This window comes from Colobus angolensis, unplaced genomic scaffold, assembly GCF_000951035.1.
Source record: "Colobus angolensis palliatus isolate OR3802 unplaced genomic scaffold, Cang.pa_1.0 Scaffold18, whole genome shotgun sequence".
Taxonomy (NCBI): domain Eukaryota; kingdom Metazoa; phylum Chordata; class Mammalia; order Primates; family Cercopithecidae; genus Colobus; species Colobus angolensis.
Genome location: NW_012114932.1, coordinates 9,759,884 through 9,775,860, shown reverse-complemented (window position 1 = coordinate 9,775,860; position 15,977 = coordinate 9,759,884). Strand labels below are relative to the sequence as shown.

Genomic DNA, 15,977 nt, shown 5'->3' with positions numbered 1-15,977 from the left:
TTTTGTATTTTTTAGTAGAGACGGGGTTTCACTGTGTTAGCCAGGATGGTCTTGAACTCCTGACCTCGTGATCCGCCCATCTCAGCCTCCCAAAGTGCTGGGATTACAGGCTTGAGCCACCGCGCCCGGCCCCTTTAAGTATATTTCTAATATAGTTTCCCAAATTTTGAGTGCTTTTGTACAATCTCAGCTAAAGAGAGCTAGTTGGCAAACTATATTGCATGGTTGGTTCTACCTAATGAACAATAGTGAACTACATTTCAAATGCTCTTTAGCCAGTGGGTCCTCTATCACAATATCCTGAACATTTTATTTTGTAGTCCAGCAGTTTTCACCCACAATGGCTGACAGATGTTATATATACGATAACATTAGACTTGGCACAAAGAAATATGGAAAGGTTATCATGCTAGGTATTAAAGTTTAAGTCTCACAAGATGCTCAAGGCACTTTCAAATGTAAAGTAATGGAAATACATAAAAATCAGTAGACAGGACGAGTGCGGTGGCTCACACTTGTAATCCCAGCACTTTGTGGGAGGCCAAGGCGTGCTGATCACTTGATTCTAGGAGTTAGAGACCGGCCTGGGCAACGTGGCGAAACCCTGTCTCCATTAAAAAAAAAAAAACACACAGAAAAACAAACAAAAAACCAGTAGACAGTCAGAAATGAGTGGAGGTTATTTGACATTAATGAAGGACAACATTATATCGGAAGCCTAGAGGCCAACAACCTTTTAACTTTTGTCAAAATACTTTATACTACAGATACTTTTTCCTCTTTGGTTAATGACTTACCTTCAAAGGTTGATTTCTTCTTATTATAGCAAGTTCAATGTTTTTTCCACCAGACTGTACCACCTAATGTAGAACAAGTATGCTATTAGAATTATTTCAGCAAATTTTGTGTTTAATAAACAAAAATGGATGAGAAAAAAAACTCATGATTTCCTGAATATGCTTTATTAGATCACTTACTTCTAGCAAAGCTTTTATTGCTAACTTGATAGCTTCATTGTCACTTGCTATGGCATCTTCTGTGTAATTCTTTTCTAGAAATTCTCGAACAGTTTTAGCACTTCGGCCTATTGCATTTGCCTTGAAAAATAAAAGTTAATTTATAAATATCATTGCAGTATGAATGAATTTATGGTTACTAAGTTTAGAGGTTTAGAGTGTACTCCAGTATACCTTCATAAAATTACCAAATGAAAATTATAGATCTGAAAACGTAGCAAACATTTCAGTAGCTCATTTGGTTACTATCAGAATAGTCTGTAATGGCAGCATGGTTTTTATTTTCCTTTTTTTGGTTTGTTTTAGAGATGAGATCTCACTCTGTTGCCCAGGCTGGAGTGTAGTAGTGGCATAATTATAGCTCACTGCAGCTTTGATCTTCTGGGCTTAAGTGATTTTCCCACCTGAACCTCCTGAGCAACTGGGACTATAGGTATGCATCACCACATTCAGCTGATTATTTTTTTGGTAGTCTTGCTACCAAGACTGGGTACAGTCTTGCCCAGGCTGTTCTCAAACTCCTGGCCTCAAGTGAGCCTGCTGTCTCAGCCTCCCAAAGTGTTGGGATTACAGGTGTGAGCCACAATATCTGGCCAACTTTTTCTTTTAAATATACCAATGCTTTGTCCTGGCTAATGCTTTCTATCAATATAATGTCTCCCAAATCCTTGATAACCAGAAATTATTTTATTTATATATTTTTTTGAAACAGGGTCTCACTTTGTGGCCCAGGCTGGAGTACAGTGATATGATCACTGCTCACTGTAGCCTTGGCCTTCTGGGCTCAAGGTATCTTCCTACCTCAGACTCTCAAGTAACTGGGACTATTGGTATGTGGCACCACACTTGGCTAATTTAAAAAAGAATTTTTTTTAGAGATAGGGTCTCGCTATGTAGCCCAGGCTGGTCTCAAACTCCTGGACTCATGTGATCCTCCCAGTTTGGCCTCCCAAAGTGCTGGGATTACAGGCATGAGCCACTGTGCCTGGCTCAGAAAGGATTTTAAAAAGTAGAAACTTGAAAAGATGTGGAGAGGCAAGGAGCTATAACTTTACAACATGGTACAAAAAGAAGAAAGCAAAGAGAGGGAAAAAAATGACATCAACACGAAGAAAGCTATTTACCTAAGTTGGGCTGAGCACCATTTTTATAGATTTTAGAATAAGTATAGTGGTAACCTAATTGATTCATTATCTTCTTTGACTCTTAAGCAGGAAGAGTGTCTATTCTATTCCTCTTTTCTTTGTTCTTTACACATTTTCATCTGATGAAGGAAAAATGCAAATGGATTTTCCTGGCTGCATGGCTATAGGTAGAAGGCTGCATATTGTTTTAATTCAGCCTAAATATCCAGATTAGTACTCGTGATGATAATAATGATGATAATAAGATTTTAAATTTTATATTAACAGAACACTTATGTGTCAGGCACTAAGTCAGGCACTTTACATGGATTATCTCATTTAATCATCACAAAAATGATTAAATAGGTACTGTTACTAACCCCAATTCTTGGATGTAGAAATGGAGGCTTGGAAAGGTTAAAATACGGTTTGTCAATATCAGCACTGTTCACATTTTGGGCCAGTTAATACTCTGTTGTGAGGACTGTCCTGTGTATTGTGAGATTTTTAGCTGGCTCCACAAACTAAATGCCAGCAGCAACTCCCACCCCAGTTGTGACAACCAAACATATCTCTTGTCAAAGACATTGTCAAATGTCTCTTAGGTGGGACAAAATCAGCTGTTTGTGAATTACTGACTGAAGTAATCTTGACCAAGATCATACAGAGAGTAAGCAGAAGAGCTAAGCTTTGAAACTGTGGTCTGAATCAACAAGCCAAGCTTTTAACTTGATACACTAAGCTGCCACATGCTCCTTTCCTAGGATGATTACAGAGTAAAAGGAACAAACAGAAAGGCCTATCCTTTCACTGGCATTAAATGGGGGAATGTCTCAGTTACAACTGTTTAGTGTTATTATTATTATTATTATTATTGTTGTTTTCTTTTTTGAGACAGAGTCTCGCTCTGTCACCCAGGCTGGAGTGCAATGGCGTGATTTTGGTTCACTGCAACCTCTGCCTCCTGGGCTCAAGCAATTCTCCTGCCTCAGCCTCTCAAGTAGCTGGGATTATAGGTGTCTGCCACCATGCCTGGCTAATTTTTAAATTTTTAGTAGAGATGGGATTTCACCATGTTGGCCAGCTGGTCTCGAACTCCCGACTTCAGGTGATCTGCCTGCCTCGGCCTCCCAAAGTGCTGAGATTACAGGTGTGAGCCACCGTGCCTGGCAAACTGTTTAGTATTATGATTATGGGAAAGAGATCTCAAAGGAGATTTTAGGACATAAATATGAAAACCCACCATTTATATTACATTATATAACAATATACTATTCTGGTTAGCAAAAGATTCTTTTTACTTCATATAACTTTCTCTATGCCATTATGTTTCAGAGGATTAATATAAGTAGTTGTTGAAACTTCTAAATTAAATTTTGTGGCCTTGAAATTTCACCAAGATCAAAGGTAAAGCCTTCAGCCTGGTGTGACTTTGAAGTCTATTTGCTACTAGGTTTTTTTGTTTGTTTGTTTGTTTTTTGGTAACTAGTTACCACTCAGAGAGGAAGTACACAGTTAGTGGCTTCAGGTAGTGGTTTATTCAAAAACTTCATTGGGCCTTTAAGGTTATCCTGCACATTTCTGGCGACTTTCCTATCCACTTTTTCCAATTCTTAATGTCAAAATCTTTAACTCTTACCCACTCGACTTGTTTTCTAAAATCTAGCCTGTTCTTGCCACACTCAGATCCCCACCCTCCCTTGCCCCATCACCCACCCCAATCCACTTCAGTGATGACTCTGGTAGTTTTGCAATACTTTTCCTACCTGCCTCCTCAGATTAATGATGATTTTCTACAGCAAAGACTATTAGCTGACAACCCTAATATCCATTCTTCCTTTGTGACAGAACTCTAGGCAATGTGACTGCTGAAATATGTCACTTCCTAGCTTCTCTTACAAATAGGTATACACAAGTGGAAGTCACTGGGTGAAGCTCCTAGGAACCTTTGCTGCCTAGAATGCAGACATATTGGCTAGAGGTCTAGCAGCCATCTTGAGAGCATGGAAAAAGATTAAGACTAAAAGAGACAAATACTAGCATCTGCCTACTTTCAGACTTTTCATTATATGAGAAAAATCAATCCTATGTGTTAAGAATCATCAGGTCTTCGTTGTTAGGAGACAAAGACAATCTCACTGACAGATCTCGGAAGTGCATCCTGTGACACACTGCCCCATACACCTCCAGAAACAAAAACCTTATTCCTGCGGCTACTGGAAGTGGTAATGGCAGACAGCCCTCAGCTCTTACCTCTCTTGGGAAGGTTCCCTGGATAACAAGAGCTCCCTCAGGGAAGGTCACGTGCTCTTACAGGGCTAGCCTACACTGACTGAGTGATGCAGAGTATCAATGTGCAGTCCCTTCACCCCAACTTAGAACAGCTCTGATGAGCCACTACAGATCCAGAGCACTCCATGGTGTCAACTGAAGCCTTTACTGCGACTACAATGCAGTCCAATGTCTCCCTCTGCCCAATCCTGATCCCTTCCCTTCAACAAATGCTTATAAAAATGGCACTTCCTAATATATATCCTAAAAAATAATAATCTTCCCATGAGGCTATGTGATCCTAAGGAAGGACAAGGTCCCTGCTGACAAGTGCAGATCAGCTTTTCTCATCTGAAGGCTTGCTAACTTCCAGAGTAAATCTTCAGTGCGCTCTCCCACACTAAGAAAAAGAGATGTGGAAATGAACAAAAAACTCTACTCACAATAAATAAATCACAATTTCCATTATTTTTGAAATATAAACAGAAGGCAAAACTGGTCAAGTGTTGTCAGAAACAATAAATTGGAGGATTATATTAAACAGTCTTTAAAGTCTTTTCAACCCTGAGGTTCTAAGTTTTTATGGCAGCATTTTCCAAAGTGAATCCCACAAAACATCAGAGTAGAGAAAGGATCTATGATCACAGGGCTCTACATTCAAGTCATCTTGGGGACTACTGTTTTACCTGCTTCTAGAACATTTAAATGCTTTTTAGCAGATCCAGATGTACTTTGGTAACAAAACTTACTGAATTTCTTTAAATAGCTAAAAAAATTACTTAGCTAGAGAGCTTGTTTACCTAATACCTGTTGACATTAAAAGAAATGCACTTTGAGAAACATTGCTTGGAAGTATACAACAGAGTTAACGTTCTTACCATTTTGAAACATTATGGCCCATACTGACAAGAGCAAAACATGCCCCTTAATCATCAACATCATTAGTCAGGGTGGGGCTTAAGTCTATGCATATGGGTCTCCTTAAAATAGTATAGAATAGCTTTTAAATTAAGTAACCACTTCAATGCACAGCATATTAGATGCCAGTTTTCATCAATGTTCTTTAAGAGCTAATTTTATTTAAAAACTTAAAAAATGCAAGCTTTTCAAGAAATACATAGTAAACTGAAACAAAGTTTTAAATATAAAATATGAGTGCTAATGGCCAGGCTGGCATTCCTACAAATCTACAAGCTATATTGTAAGTGAAAGGAAGAATATTTTTAAAAATGTGTACAACTTCTTAGATACACACTTAAATACCAATATCTTAGAACTAATAAGCAAGAACATATTCAATTCCTGCCACTAAATGTCTATAAAATATTATTTTGAAAATATTACATTACATCAACTCTGTGGGTCTTGGGGATAAAGGGAATCTATGCAAATATGCTGATACTCATGCTGTTTGATGTGCCATGAGTAATAAGGTCTCTTGTTTCTGACCCAGAGGGTCTTCTGTCTTCTGCCAGTATCCATGAAACAGCAGCAGGCTAATTTTATCAGTGTGTAAGTAGTGTAAAATCAGATCCCAGACCTAATAATTAGAAACTGAAACTAAGAAAAATTTAAAAAAAATCAATTCATTTAAAAATAAGCCCATTACACGTTATATTAGTCTGCTTGGTATGTCACAACAAAATACCACAGACCAGGTGGCTTAAACCACAGAAATTTACCTTCTCAAAGTTCTAGAGGCTAGAAGTCCAAGGTCAAGGTGCTAGCAATTTTGGTTTGTGGTGAGGGCTCTCTTCCTGGCTTGCAGATGGCTTCTTCCTCATTGTGTCCTCACAAGGCCTTTCTTCTTGTGTACACACATACATGTTCGTGCAAAAGAGAGAGCTCTCTGTTGTCTCTGTCTCTTCTTATAAGGACATCAATTCCATGGGATTAGGGTCCTATCCTTACGACCTCATTTAACTTTAATTATCTCTCTGAAGGCCCAATTTTTTTGGGGTTGGGGTTCAATGTATGCATTTTGGGGCACCCAATTCCATCTACAACACATGTTAATATAAACATGTTTTTATGAAAAAATCATATTTCCTAAAACAAAACTATTTTTTTGAGAAGAGTGGTACAAATATACTTACTGTCTACAATATATTTGTCTTGTAAATATATTTACTCTCTGGCTTCACGAAAGCTGAATTCTTTTATCTGTTTTGCATTCAACATATTACAATATGTTATTATGGCTGAAGTATAACCTTACACAAATATGCAGTTAGAAAAGGGAGGAATATTTTAATGCCCTTCTCAGAAAAGTGTGGATATTCGTCGCAACAGGTGGTAGTTAATTGCAAATTAAAATCTGCAACCACATAAATAAACTTTTTTACTGTTTTATTAAAGTCTCTTGGTTTTTAAATTATTTTACAATAAATTGGTATTTTAAAATTTCTCAGTTTTAATTTCTAATAGTCATTAGGGACTGGTAAAACCTACATAATGTTTGCTTTGAATAGGTATTTTATCTTGCAAGATTTTGTAATATCATGCTTGCTCACCTGGAAAACTAGTTTACTGAACTATGCAGATCTTCTAAATGTTGACCCATGTGATTTCTAAAACATTAAATAATCATGCTTATTAATTTTTCACAAAGAAACTGTCAGACTCATTGTGGCAAATACATGTTTTCCAAAATTATAATTTTTGCTTGAAAACTTGAATTTTATCATTGGCAACAACTGGTAGTTGTTTCCTTAAAGTAACAGGCTCAGTTTGCTCATCCTTGAGATGAGCAACAGAGTCTCACTCTGTTGCCCAGGCTGGAGTACAAAGGCACGAATTTGGCTTACTGCAACCTCTGCCTCCCGGGTTTAAGCAATTCTCCTGTCTCAGCCTCCCAAGTAGCTGGGATTACACGCATGCACCACCAGGCCCGGTTAATTTTTTGTATTTTTTTTTTTTTAGTAGAGATGGGGTTTCACCATGTTGGCCAGGCTGGTCTTGAACTCCTGACCTCAGATGATCCACCCGCCTCAGCCTCCGAAAGTGCTGGGATTATAGGTGTGAGCCACCACACGTGGCCGTAGTTTTTCAGATTTAAACAATGGGTACCAAATCAGGCAGGTCAAATGAATCATCTGGGTAGATAGATTCTAATTCCATCTAAAAACCATATGTTTTGCTTATCTTTCTCTAATCTCTAAAATGTAGAGAATTTTTTTTATCACCGCTATCCCCAGTGTCCAGAAGAGCGCCTAGTACGCAGTAAGAGCTTAATACTGTTGTTGAATGAAGGAATCCTATAGCTCTGTCAATCTTGGGGGGAAAAAACTTCCCTTGAACCTATATTCTCCTCTAGCTACTGTTTGTTTGTCTGCTCCCCTTTATAGCCAAACTTCTTAAAAGCACTATTTTTACTTCCTATTTCCTTTTCTTCAATTTTTTATTTTGGAAACATCTAAACTTACGAAAAGTGTCAAGTACAACAAACAACTAACACCACACTCTTTGCTTGGATTCATGAACTATTAACATTTTGAGGTATTTGGTTTACTTCTCTCAATTCAGATACAGGCATGAGTGCGTGCGTGCACGCGTGCACACGCACACACACACACGTCAATGCTGAAGTTGCAGATGTCATTATATTTCGTCCTTAAATATTTCAGCATCTATCTCATTAAAACAAGGTTGTTCTCGGTCAGGCACAGTGGCTCACCCTTGTAATCCCAGCACTTTGGGAGGCCAAGGTGGGTGGATTGCTTGAGGTCAGGAGTTCCAGACCAGCCTGGCCAACAGCGTGAAACCCCGTCTCTCCTAAAAATTAACTCGGCATGGTGGCAGGCACCTGTAATCCCACCTACTTGGGAGGCTGAGGCAGAAGAATCGCTTGAACCTGGGAGGTGGAGGCTGCAGTGAGCTGAGATGGTACCATTGCACTCCAGCCTGGGTGACAGAGAGAGATTCCATCTCCAAAAAAAAAAAAAAAAACCCAACAACTCCCCCCTGCCACAAAACCCCACAAAGTTGTTCTCTTATATAATTACATTACAATCATCACACCCCAAAAATTTAAAACAGACACAACATTATCTGATACACAGTCCATATTTAAGTGTCTCTGGTTGTCCTCAGAATGTCCTTTGCATCTGTTTTTCCCACATCCAGCATACAGTCAAAAATCATGGATTGCATTAATTCTTTAGTGTCCTTTAAACTAGAAAAGTTTCCATGCCTTTATTTTGTTTTTCATTAACATTAACATTTTTGAAATATCTTGTAGAATGTTTTACAACTGAGATTTAGCTGACTGTTCCCTCAATAGGTTTAGGTTAAATCCAATGGCAATAATACTACTAAAGTCATGTTATTTCTTTTCCATTGCATCAGAGCAGGAGGCATACAACGCCAGTTTATCCTATTATAGGAGATGCTAAGTTTGATGGTGATAGTGGTGTCTGCCACAACTTTGTGATTAACAAGTAATATGTGGCACCACGTGAATATCCTTTTCCCAGCCATCTTTCACTTGATGGTTTTAGCACTCCTTAACGATTCTTGATCTTCCCTCTCCCCTTTTCTTTTATTATTTATTTATTTTTAATTTTGTAGAGACGAGCTCTCACTATGTTGCCCAGGCTGGTCTTGAGCTCCTGGCCTCAAGTGATCCTCCCACCTTGGCCTCCCAAAGTGCTGGTATTACAGGTATGAGCCTTTTTCTTCTAAATCCACTCCAGTCATGCTTTCATCACCATCCTCCATCCAGGCTGTTCTTGTCAAGGTCACCAATGACCTGCACATCGCTAAATTCATTCATTTCACAGTCCTCTTTTTACTTGATGGAATTGAGTAAACTGATAACTCTTTCTTCAAATACTGTTTTCACTTGGGATCCAGAACACTGGTTTCTGAGTTCTCCTCCTTTGTAGACTATGCTTGGTCCTTCCCAACCTTTCCCTGGCCCAATGCCTCTAAACTAAATCAATTCTTGCCTGGATTATTGAACATAGCCTGTAACTTATCTCCCTGCTTCTACCCTAAGTTCCCTACCATCTATTCTCAATATAGCAGCTAGAGAGACACATTAAAAGTATAAATCAGATTGTGTTATTCTAATATGTAAAAACTTCAAATGGCTTTCTGTATCACTTTCTTTTTTTAAATATTGTAAGACCTATCCAAGGCTTTCTAGTCCTACAAGATCTAGCCCCCTACCTCTGAATACTTCATTTCTTACCACTGTATTTGTTGTTGACTTGCTGTAGCATAGTCCTGTTGGTGCTCAAAAAGTTTGAGATTTTGAAGTATTTCAGATTTCTAATTTTTGGATTATAGATGCTCAGCCTGTATGATCTAGCATAGAAATCCAGCTGTAATAGCCTAGTTGCTATTTTTTATCAATATGGAACATGCTACTGCCTTGGGAGTTTGCCCTTCTGTTTCTGTGTTTGGAACACCAAAGCAAACAACTGGCTGGCTTGCTCCTTCACTTTCTTTAGGTATCTGTTCAAATGTCTCCTTTGCAAAGGGACCTTCCCTGACCACCTTGTATACACCAGTCACTCGCTATCCTCCTAACCTTGTTGTCTCATTTTACTCACAGCATATATATATACACACCACCTTTCATATTGTCAGATTTTTATATTGTCTGTCCTCCTCCCTTTTTCATAGGGGCAGGAATTTTCATCTGTTGAGTTCACCTCTATATTCCCATAACCTAGAACAGTATTTAATATGTAACAAAAATTCAGTGTTTATAGACTGAATACTTGTAAATGACGGGCTGTTTATATATTTTATACTTTTGATGATGAATAATCTTTGGGAATCCTGCACTATAATATCCCCATGTACAGAGTTATCACCTCACATGCTTATTACTCTGGTATTCAATTCCTTATTTCTGGACCTTTAGGATTTTATTTTTGTCTTTAGCTATGCGTTAAAAATGTTAGTAATCATTCTAGCATTGCAGATGTTTACAGCAGGACAGCTTTTAGTTAATTTAATTTCATGTAATTGGCCAAGCACCAGAACCCGTTACTCCATTTAAAAAATTCTTTTAAGCCAAGCACAGAAAGACAAATACTTTATGATCTCACTTATATGTAGAACCTAAAAAAACTGAATTCATAGAAGCAGAGAATAGAATGGTGGTTAACAGGGGAGGGTGGAGGAGGGAAAGGGGATGGGAAGTTGTTAGTTCAAGGGTACAAAGTTTCAGTTAGGAGAAATAAATTCTGGAGATCTACTGCACAGCAGGGTGATTATAGTTAGTAATAATGGACTGTATATTGAAAATTGCTTAAAGAGACTAGATTTTAAATATTCTCATCACAAAAATAAGTATGTGAGATGATGAGTAGATTAATTAGCTTGATTTAAATCATGCCACAATGTATACACATATCGAAACATCACGTTTACAACCATAAATATATACAATTTTTTATCTGTCAAAAATTTTAAAATACCTTCTTCAATATAAAAATGTATAAACAAAAAAATCTAAAAATGAGTGTTTCCTTACTGTACCCCTGTTTTTTCATCTGGATACTGGAGGAGCTTCATGGCAACCTGTCAACAGGGCTGACTGAGTTTGTTGGACTTTTCTGCCATGGAAAGGGCAGCAGCTTGCCCTCAATGAAAGAGAAACTTACTCAGGATATAAGTTTCCCCTACTTGTGCCAAGTGCGTCTGTCAGCTCTCCCACCTGTGGACTTAACTGAATACTTCCTTTCATTTTTTTAGAAACAGTCTATGTTGTCCAGGCTGCAGTGCAGTGGCTAGTTGAAGGCATGATCATAGTGCACTACAGCCTGGAACTCCTGGGCTCAAGCCATTCTCCTGCCTCAGCTTCTCAAGTAGCTAGGACTACTGCCATGCACTACTTTAGCTGACCTGGATAGGTTTCTTCACCATCACAGTATCCTAGAAAATATAGTCTCTGAGCAACGAACTGATTGTGAGGAAGTAGGGGAATTGGCTTATGTTCATGAGATTCATTGGTTTTACTATGTTCTCTCATCACCTTGAATTAGCCAGCCTGATAGAATTCTAGAATAGGCTATGAAGACTCAGTTACAGCAGCAGCTGTGTGACATCTTACAGGGCAAGGGTTCCATTCTATAAGATCCTGTATGTACCCTGAGCCATAAACTAGTAATTCATTTTTCACATGCCCACAAATCTAGGAACTAAGGAATAGATGTGTCTCATGAATACTCTTTTTATTTATTTATTTTTTTGAGATGGAGTCTCGCTCTGTTGCCCAGGCTGGAGTGCAGTGGCACGATCTCGACTCACTGCAAGCTCTGCCTCCTGGGTTCACACCATTCTCCTGCCTCAGCCTCCCAAGTAGCTGGGACTATAGGCACCGGCCACCACACCCAGATAATTTTTTGTATTTTTAGTAGAGACAGGGTTTCACCGTGTTAGCCAGGATGGTCTTGATCTCCTGACCTCGTGATCCGCCCGCCTCGGCCTCCCAAAGTGCTGGGATTAGAGGCGTGTGCCACCACGCCCGGCCCTCATGAATACCCTTAATGGCCCACTTGTAAGTCTTTGTCTTTTGTCCCCACTTGGTTCTGCTAGTTTCAAGGTTCTAGTTCCCAAGGAAAAGAAAGGGAGATAAGTGGGGAGGATGTTTCTATCAGGGGACATAATGATTTCACTGAACTACGAGCTAAGATTGCCACTTGGCCGTTTTGGACTCCTCGTGTTATTGAACCAACAGGCAAATAAGGGGTTACTGTAACGACAGTATAATTTGTTTTCATTATCAATGGGAATAAAGTTACCATTATACAATAAGACCAGGGAGGAGGTATCTAAAATTCAAAGGATTTTCTGGAGGCCTCTCTTAGCATTCCCCTGTAAAGTGAAAAAAATTAATGGAAGGCACTATTACCCATTAGGGCAGGATCATTAAAGGCCCAGTCTTCATAAATAAAATTTGTGTTACATGCCAGGTAGAGAACCTCAAAAAACCCAAGTGCTGGTATTGGCTATTTCTATTCTCATTTCTGCAACACGTCATGTGGGCACAGTTTACATTTATAACTTCCTATTTCTCCTACCCATTCTATCTTTTCCCCTACCTGTACCTCATAAGCCTACAAAATAGCATTGCAAAATATGGTCAGTACCATAGCTGTGTTCTCAACAGTCTATTGCAACATTTGATCAGGGTACTTGGTATAGTATGTCAGAGTAAAAAGCAAACAGACATAAAAAATAAAACATAGACACAAACAAAACAAAAAAAGTAAAACTTGATCTCATAGTTAAAATGTTACTGTTCCCAGAAGTGGAATCAAGTCAGAAGATTGTACCTTCCAAGAATAGATATTAGAATTTATATAACATGCACAGAAAATAATTTGACCTAAAAAATTTGGCCTAAAAATGCTAAATCAGAAGTAGCATGATGTAACGTAAACAACATAGAATGAAATAAATAGAACACCCTGAGTTCTAATTCAATATTGCTATTAATTAGGAATGTGAACTTTTTTGTTTTGAGACAGGGTCTCGCTCTGTCACTCAGGTTGGAATGCAGTGGTATGATCCTAGCTCACTGGAGCTTCAAACTCCTGGGCTGAAGTGATCCTTCCACGTTAGCCTCCAAAGTAGTTGGGACCACAGGTGTGCACCACCAATGCCTGGCTAATTTTTAGAACTGTTTTCATAGAAGTGGGGTCTTATTACATTGTTCAGGGTGGTCTCAAACTCCTGCATTCAAGTAATCCTTTCGCCTTGGCCGCCCAAAGTGCTGGGATTACAGAAGTGAGCTACCACACCAGGCTGGGAAGGTAAACTTAACAACAGCAACAAAAATCACTTAACCCCTAAATCTCAGTTGCCAAATACATAAAATAAAAAAGGTTTTCAAATGTTTTTTGTTAAAGATGATTGTTTTAAAAGCTGCATAATATTTCCTTCAACCAAAATCCCATAAGAAAGTACACTTCATAAAATGTAGACAGTGGGGTATCCACATGTATGCGAGCAAGTGCACAGTGCTCAAATCCTCCTGTCCCACCATGAGAACTGAAGACACCAGAGCAGAGCAGAGTTTCAGACCAAGACGATCAACAAAATTCTTAACAACTAAAAAATTCCATAATTTTCCTAACTGACTGAGATAAAATAAAATTCTTCTCTGTACGACCCCAAGAAGCAATCAGATTAAAACAGAAAAATTATGTAAACCTGGAATACATAATATTATGTTACAGAAATAAAGGATAATGATGTAATGATAAATGCAAACAGAAGATGGCAGGCTTCAAAATATTTAAAGATTGAGTGTAGTAACTTGGTTTGTTTAGGGCACAGATTTAGGAGACAAGAAATCTAGTACAGGTAAGAGATCTCTAGTTTCCAGGAAAAAAAAGTCTGATATTTGCATCATGTAAATCTATACCTTCTGATTACTAATTAGATTACTCAGGCAGATTAAAAGGATATGTGCCACTGATATAAGTATTCTGATATTTGTTGTAAGAATAATTCACTGCTTTACTGCCTGGTTAACAGTTTATAAAAGAGTATCTTATTAGTATGGTCAGCACAAATCAAATTCTTTATTTAACACAAGCATAAAGACCATGGCAATATTTCTCCACTAATTTATTTGGCTCTTAATAAGAGTAAAATCAACTTTGTAGAAAACTATTTAAAATATGGGTATTTAACTTTTAATAAAGTCAAAATCACTTATATTGGATTCTGTAGTATAGTCTTATTCTTATATATAGGAATGTACAAAAATTCACTCCTGGAAGCTAGGTTTCTCTGGGCTCTAGCAGTGCTTTTTGCCGGGGGCAGGGGGCGGTTTGTTTGGTTGGTGTTTTTCAGACAGGGTCTTGCTCTGCTGCCCGGGCTGGAGTGCAGACACACAATTATAGCTCACTGTAACCTCAAAATTCTGGACTCAAGCAATCCTCCTGTCTCAGCCTCCCAAGTATCTGGAACCATAGCTGTGTACTACCATGCCTGGCTGAGCCCTATACTTTTGTATTGGATTTGAGTACACCATTAAACAAAGTCATTACTGTAGTTGGGTGTCAAAACAAGAATAACAACTTATCCAGAAAACAAACTATATGCTAGGAATTATGCAGAGATCATTGCTACATACTAGCACATGAGTATAGATTCATAGTTTAGGGTGCTCTGACTCTCCTAGAATGGAGAAGATGCATTAAATATTTCAGTAGGAATTTAAATGTCCATCTAATTCTTTGTTAAAAGCAGAAAGATTATTTCTGCTTGAAGCAAGCATCTATATGGTACAATATTAATCTGGAATAATAATAAATAGGAACTGGATATTTCTCTTATTTGACCACTTATAAACACTTACTTTGGTCACATCTTTTCAAAAGACCTTGCGCTTACAAAATTAACATGTTTCTTTATCCAACCAAAATCACTGTAGTTTCTGATGAGCTGAATAGTTACATTTATAAAGTTTGTACCAACATCAATATTTAATGCAAAATAATTTTGTCATGTCTCTCAAATCAATACAGCATTTACACTGAATATTTACTAAACTTCTAAAAAAAGTATTAATAAATTCATGACTCACCTTCCAAGCATGATAAGTACCAGAAGGATCTGTTTGATATAATCTTGGGACACCATCATCATCAAAACCTACAATTAAGGCAGAAATACCAAAAGGTCTTCGTCCATTGCTTTGGGTATATTTCTAGAAAAATAAAATGTAGTTTTAGAATAAAACTATTACTTATAAAATAAAAATTCTAATAATAAAGCATTGCTGCCCAAATGATCCACTTCCCTAATTCTTATTCTACATATACTAATGATCTTTTTCCTGACCCTTTCTGGAGCAATCTCAATTCATGATAAAATTTTAAAAAATTATGCTATACAGTCTATACAAGAAAATCATAAGTTTATTTACATATAGTCTTTTTTCTTTTTTTTTGAGACAGAGTCTTGCTCTGTTCCCCAGGCTGGAGTGCAGTGGCGTGATCTCAGCTCACTGCAACCTCCGCTACCAGGTTCACACCATTCTCCTGCATCAGTCTCCTGAGTAGCTGGGACTACAGGCTCCCGCCACCACACCAGGCTAATTTTTTTTTTTGTATTTTTAGTAGAGATGGGGTTTCACCATGTTAGCCAGGATGGTCTTGATCTCCTGATCTCGTGATCTGCCCGCCTTGGACTCCCTAAGTGCTGGGATTACAGACATGAGCCACCAGGCCCGGCCTATATATATTCTTAAAATCACTTTCTTGTTGCTTTGTATATATTTGGTAACATCACTAGACTGTAATCTCTAATATAGCAGAGACCTGTGCCATACATTTTGGTTCTTAGTAAAGTTGATTTCAATAAGCTGTGCTGTGGAAACATGTCCTCGGCTTACTTTGAGGGACACTATAAATGTTACTATTATAATCAAGTATTCTTACTTGACACTATTTTTATCAAGGACATTCTGTTCACTATGTTCACTATATCCTAGGTTATCTCTAATTAGAAACCCAAGTAAAACATTTCTTTCATTCCCAAGACAAGAAAACCTTTGTTTATCCTGAAGAAGAGCATGCTGTTTCCTCACAGA

General features: G+C 38.0%; 1 protein-coding gene across 3 annotated transcripts in view; it reads right to left on the bottom strand.

Moving 5' to 3' along the window:
* PSMA8 (proteasome (prosome, macropain) subunit, alpha type, 8) overlaps window positions 1-15,977 on the bottom strand; it is a 53,405-nt gene that overhangs the window by 12,936 nt on the left and 24,492 nt on the right. For all 3 annotated transcript variants that reach the window (XM_011939286.1, XM_011939285.1, XM_011939287.1), the window contains exons 4-6: window positions 14,970-15,092; window positions 978-1,097; window positions 798-860 (exon numbers count right to left, since the gene is read on the bottom strand). In XM_011939286.1, coding sequence (XP_011794676.1) covers window positions 798-860; window positions 978-1,097; window positions 14,970-15,092 — 306 coding nt within the window. The remainder of the gene's footprint in view (window positions 1-797; window positions 861-977; window positions 1,098-14,969; window positions 15,093-15,977) is intronic.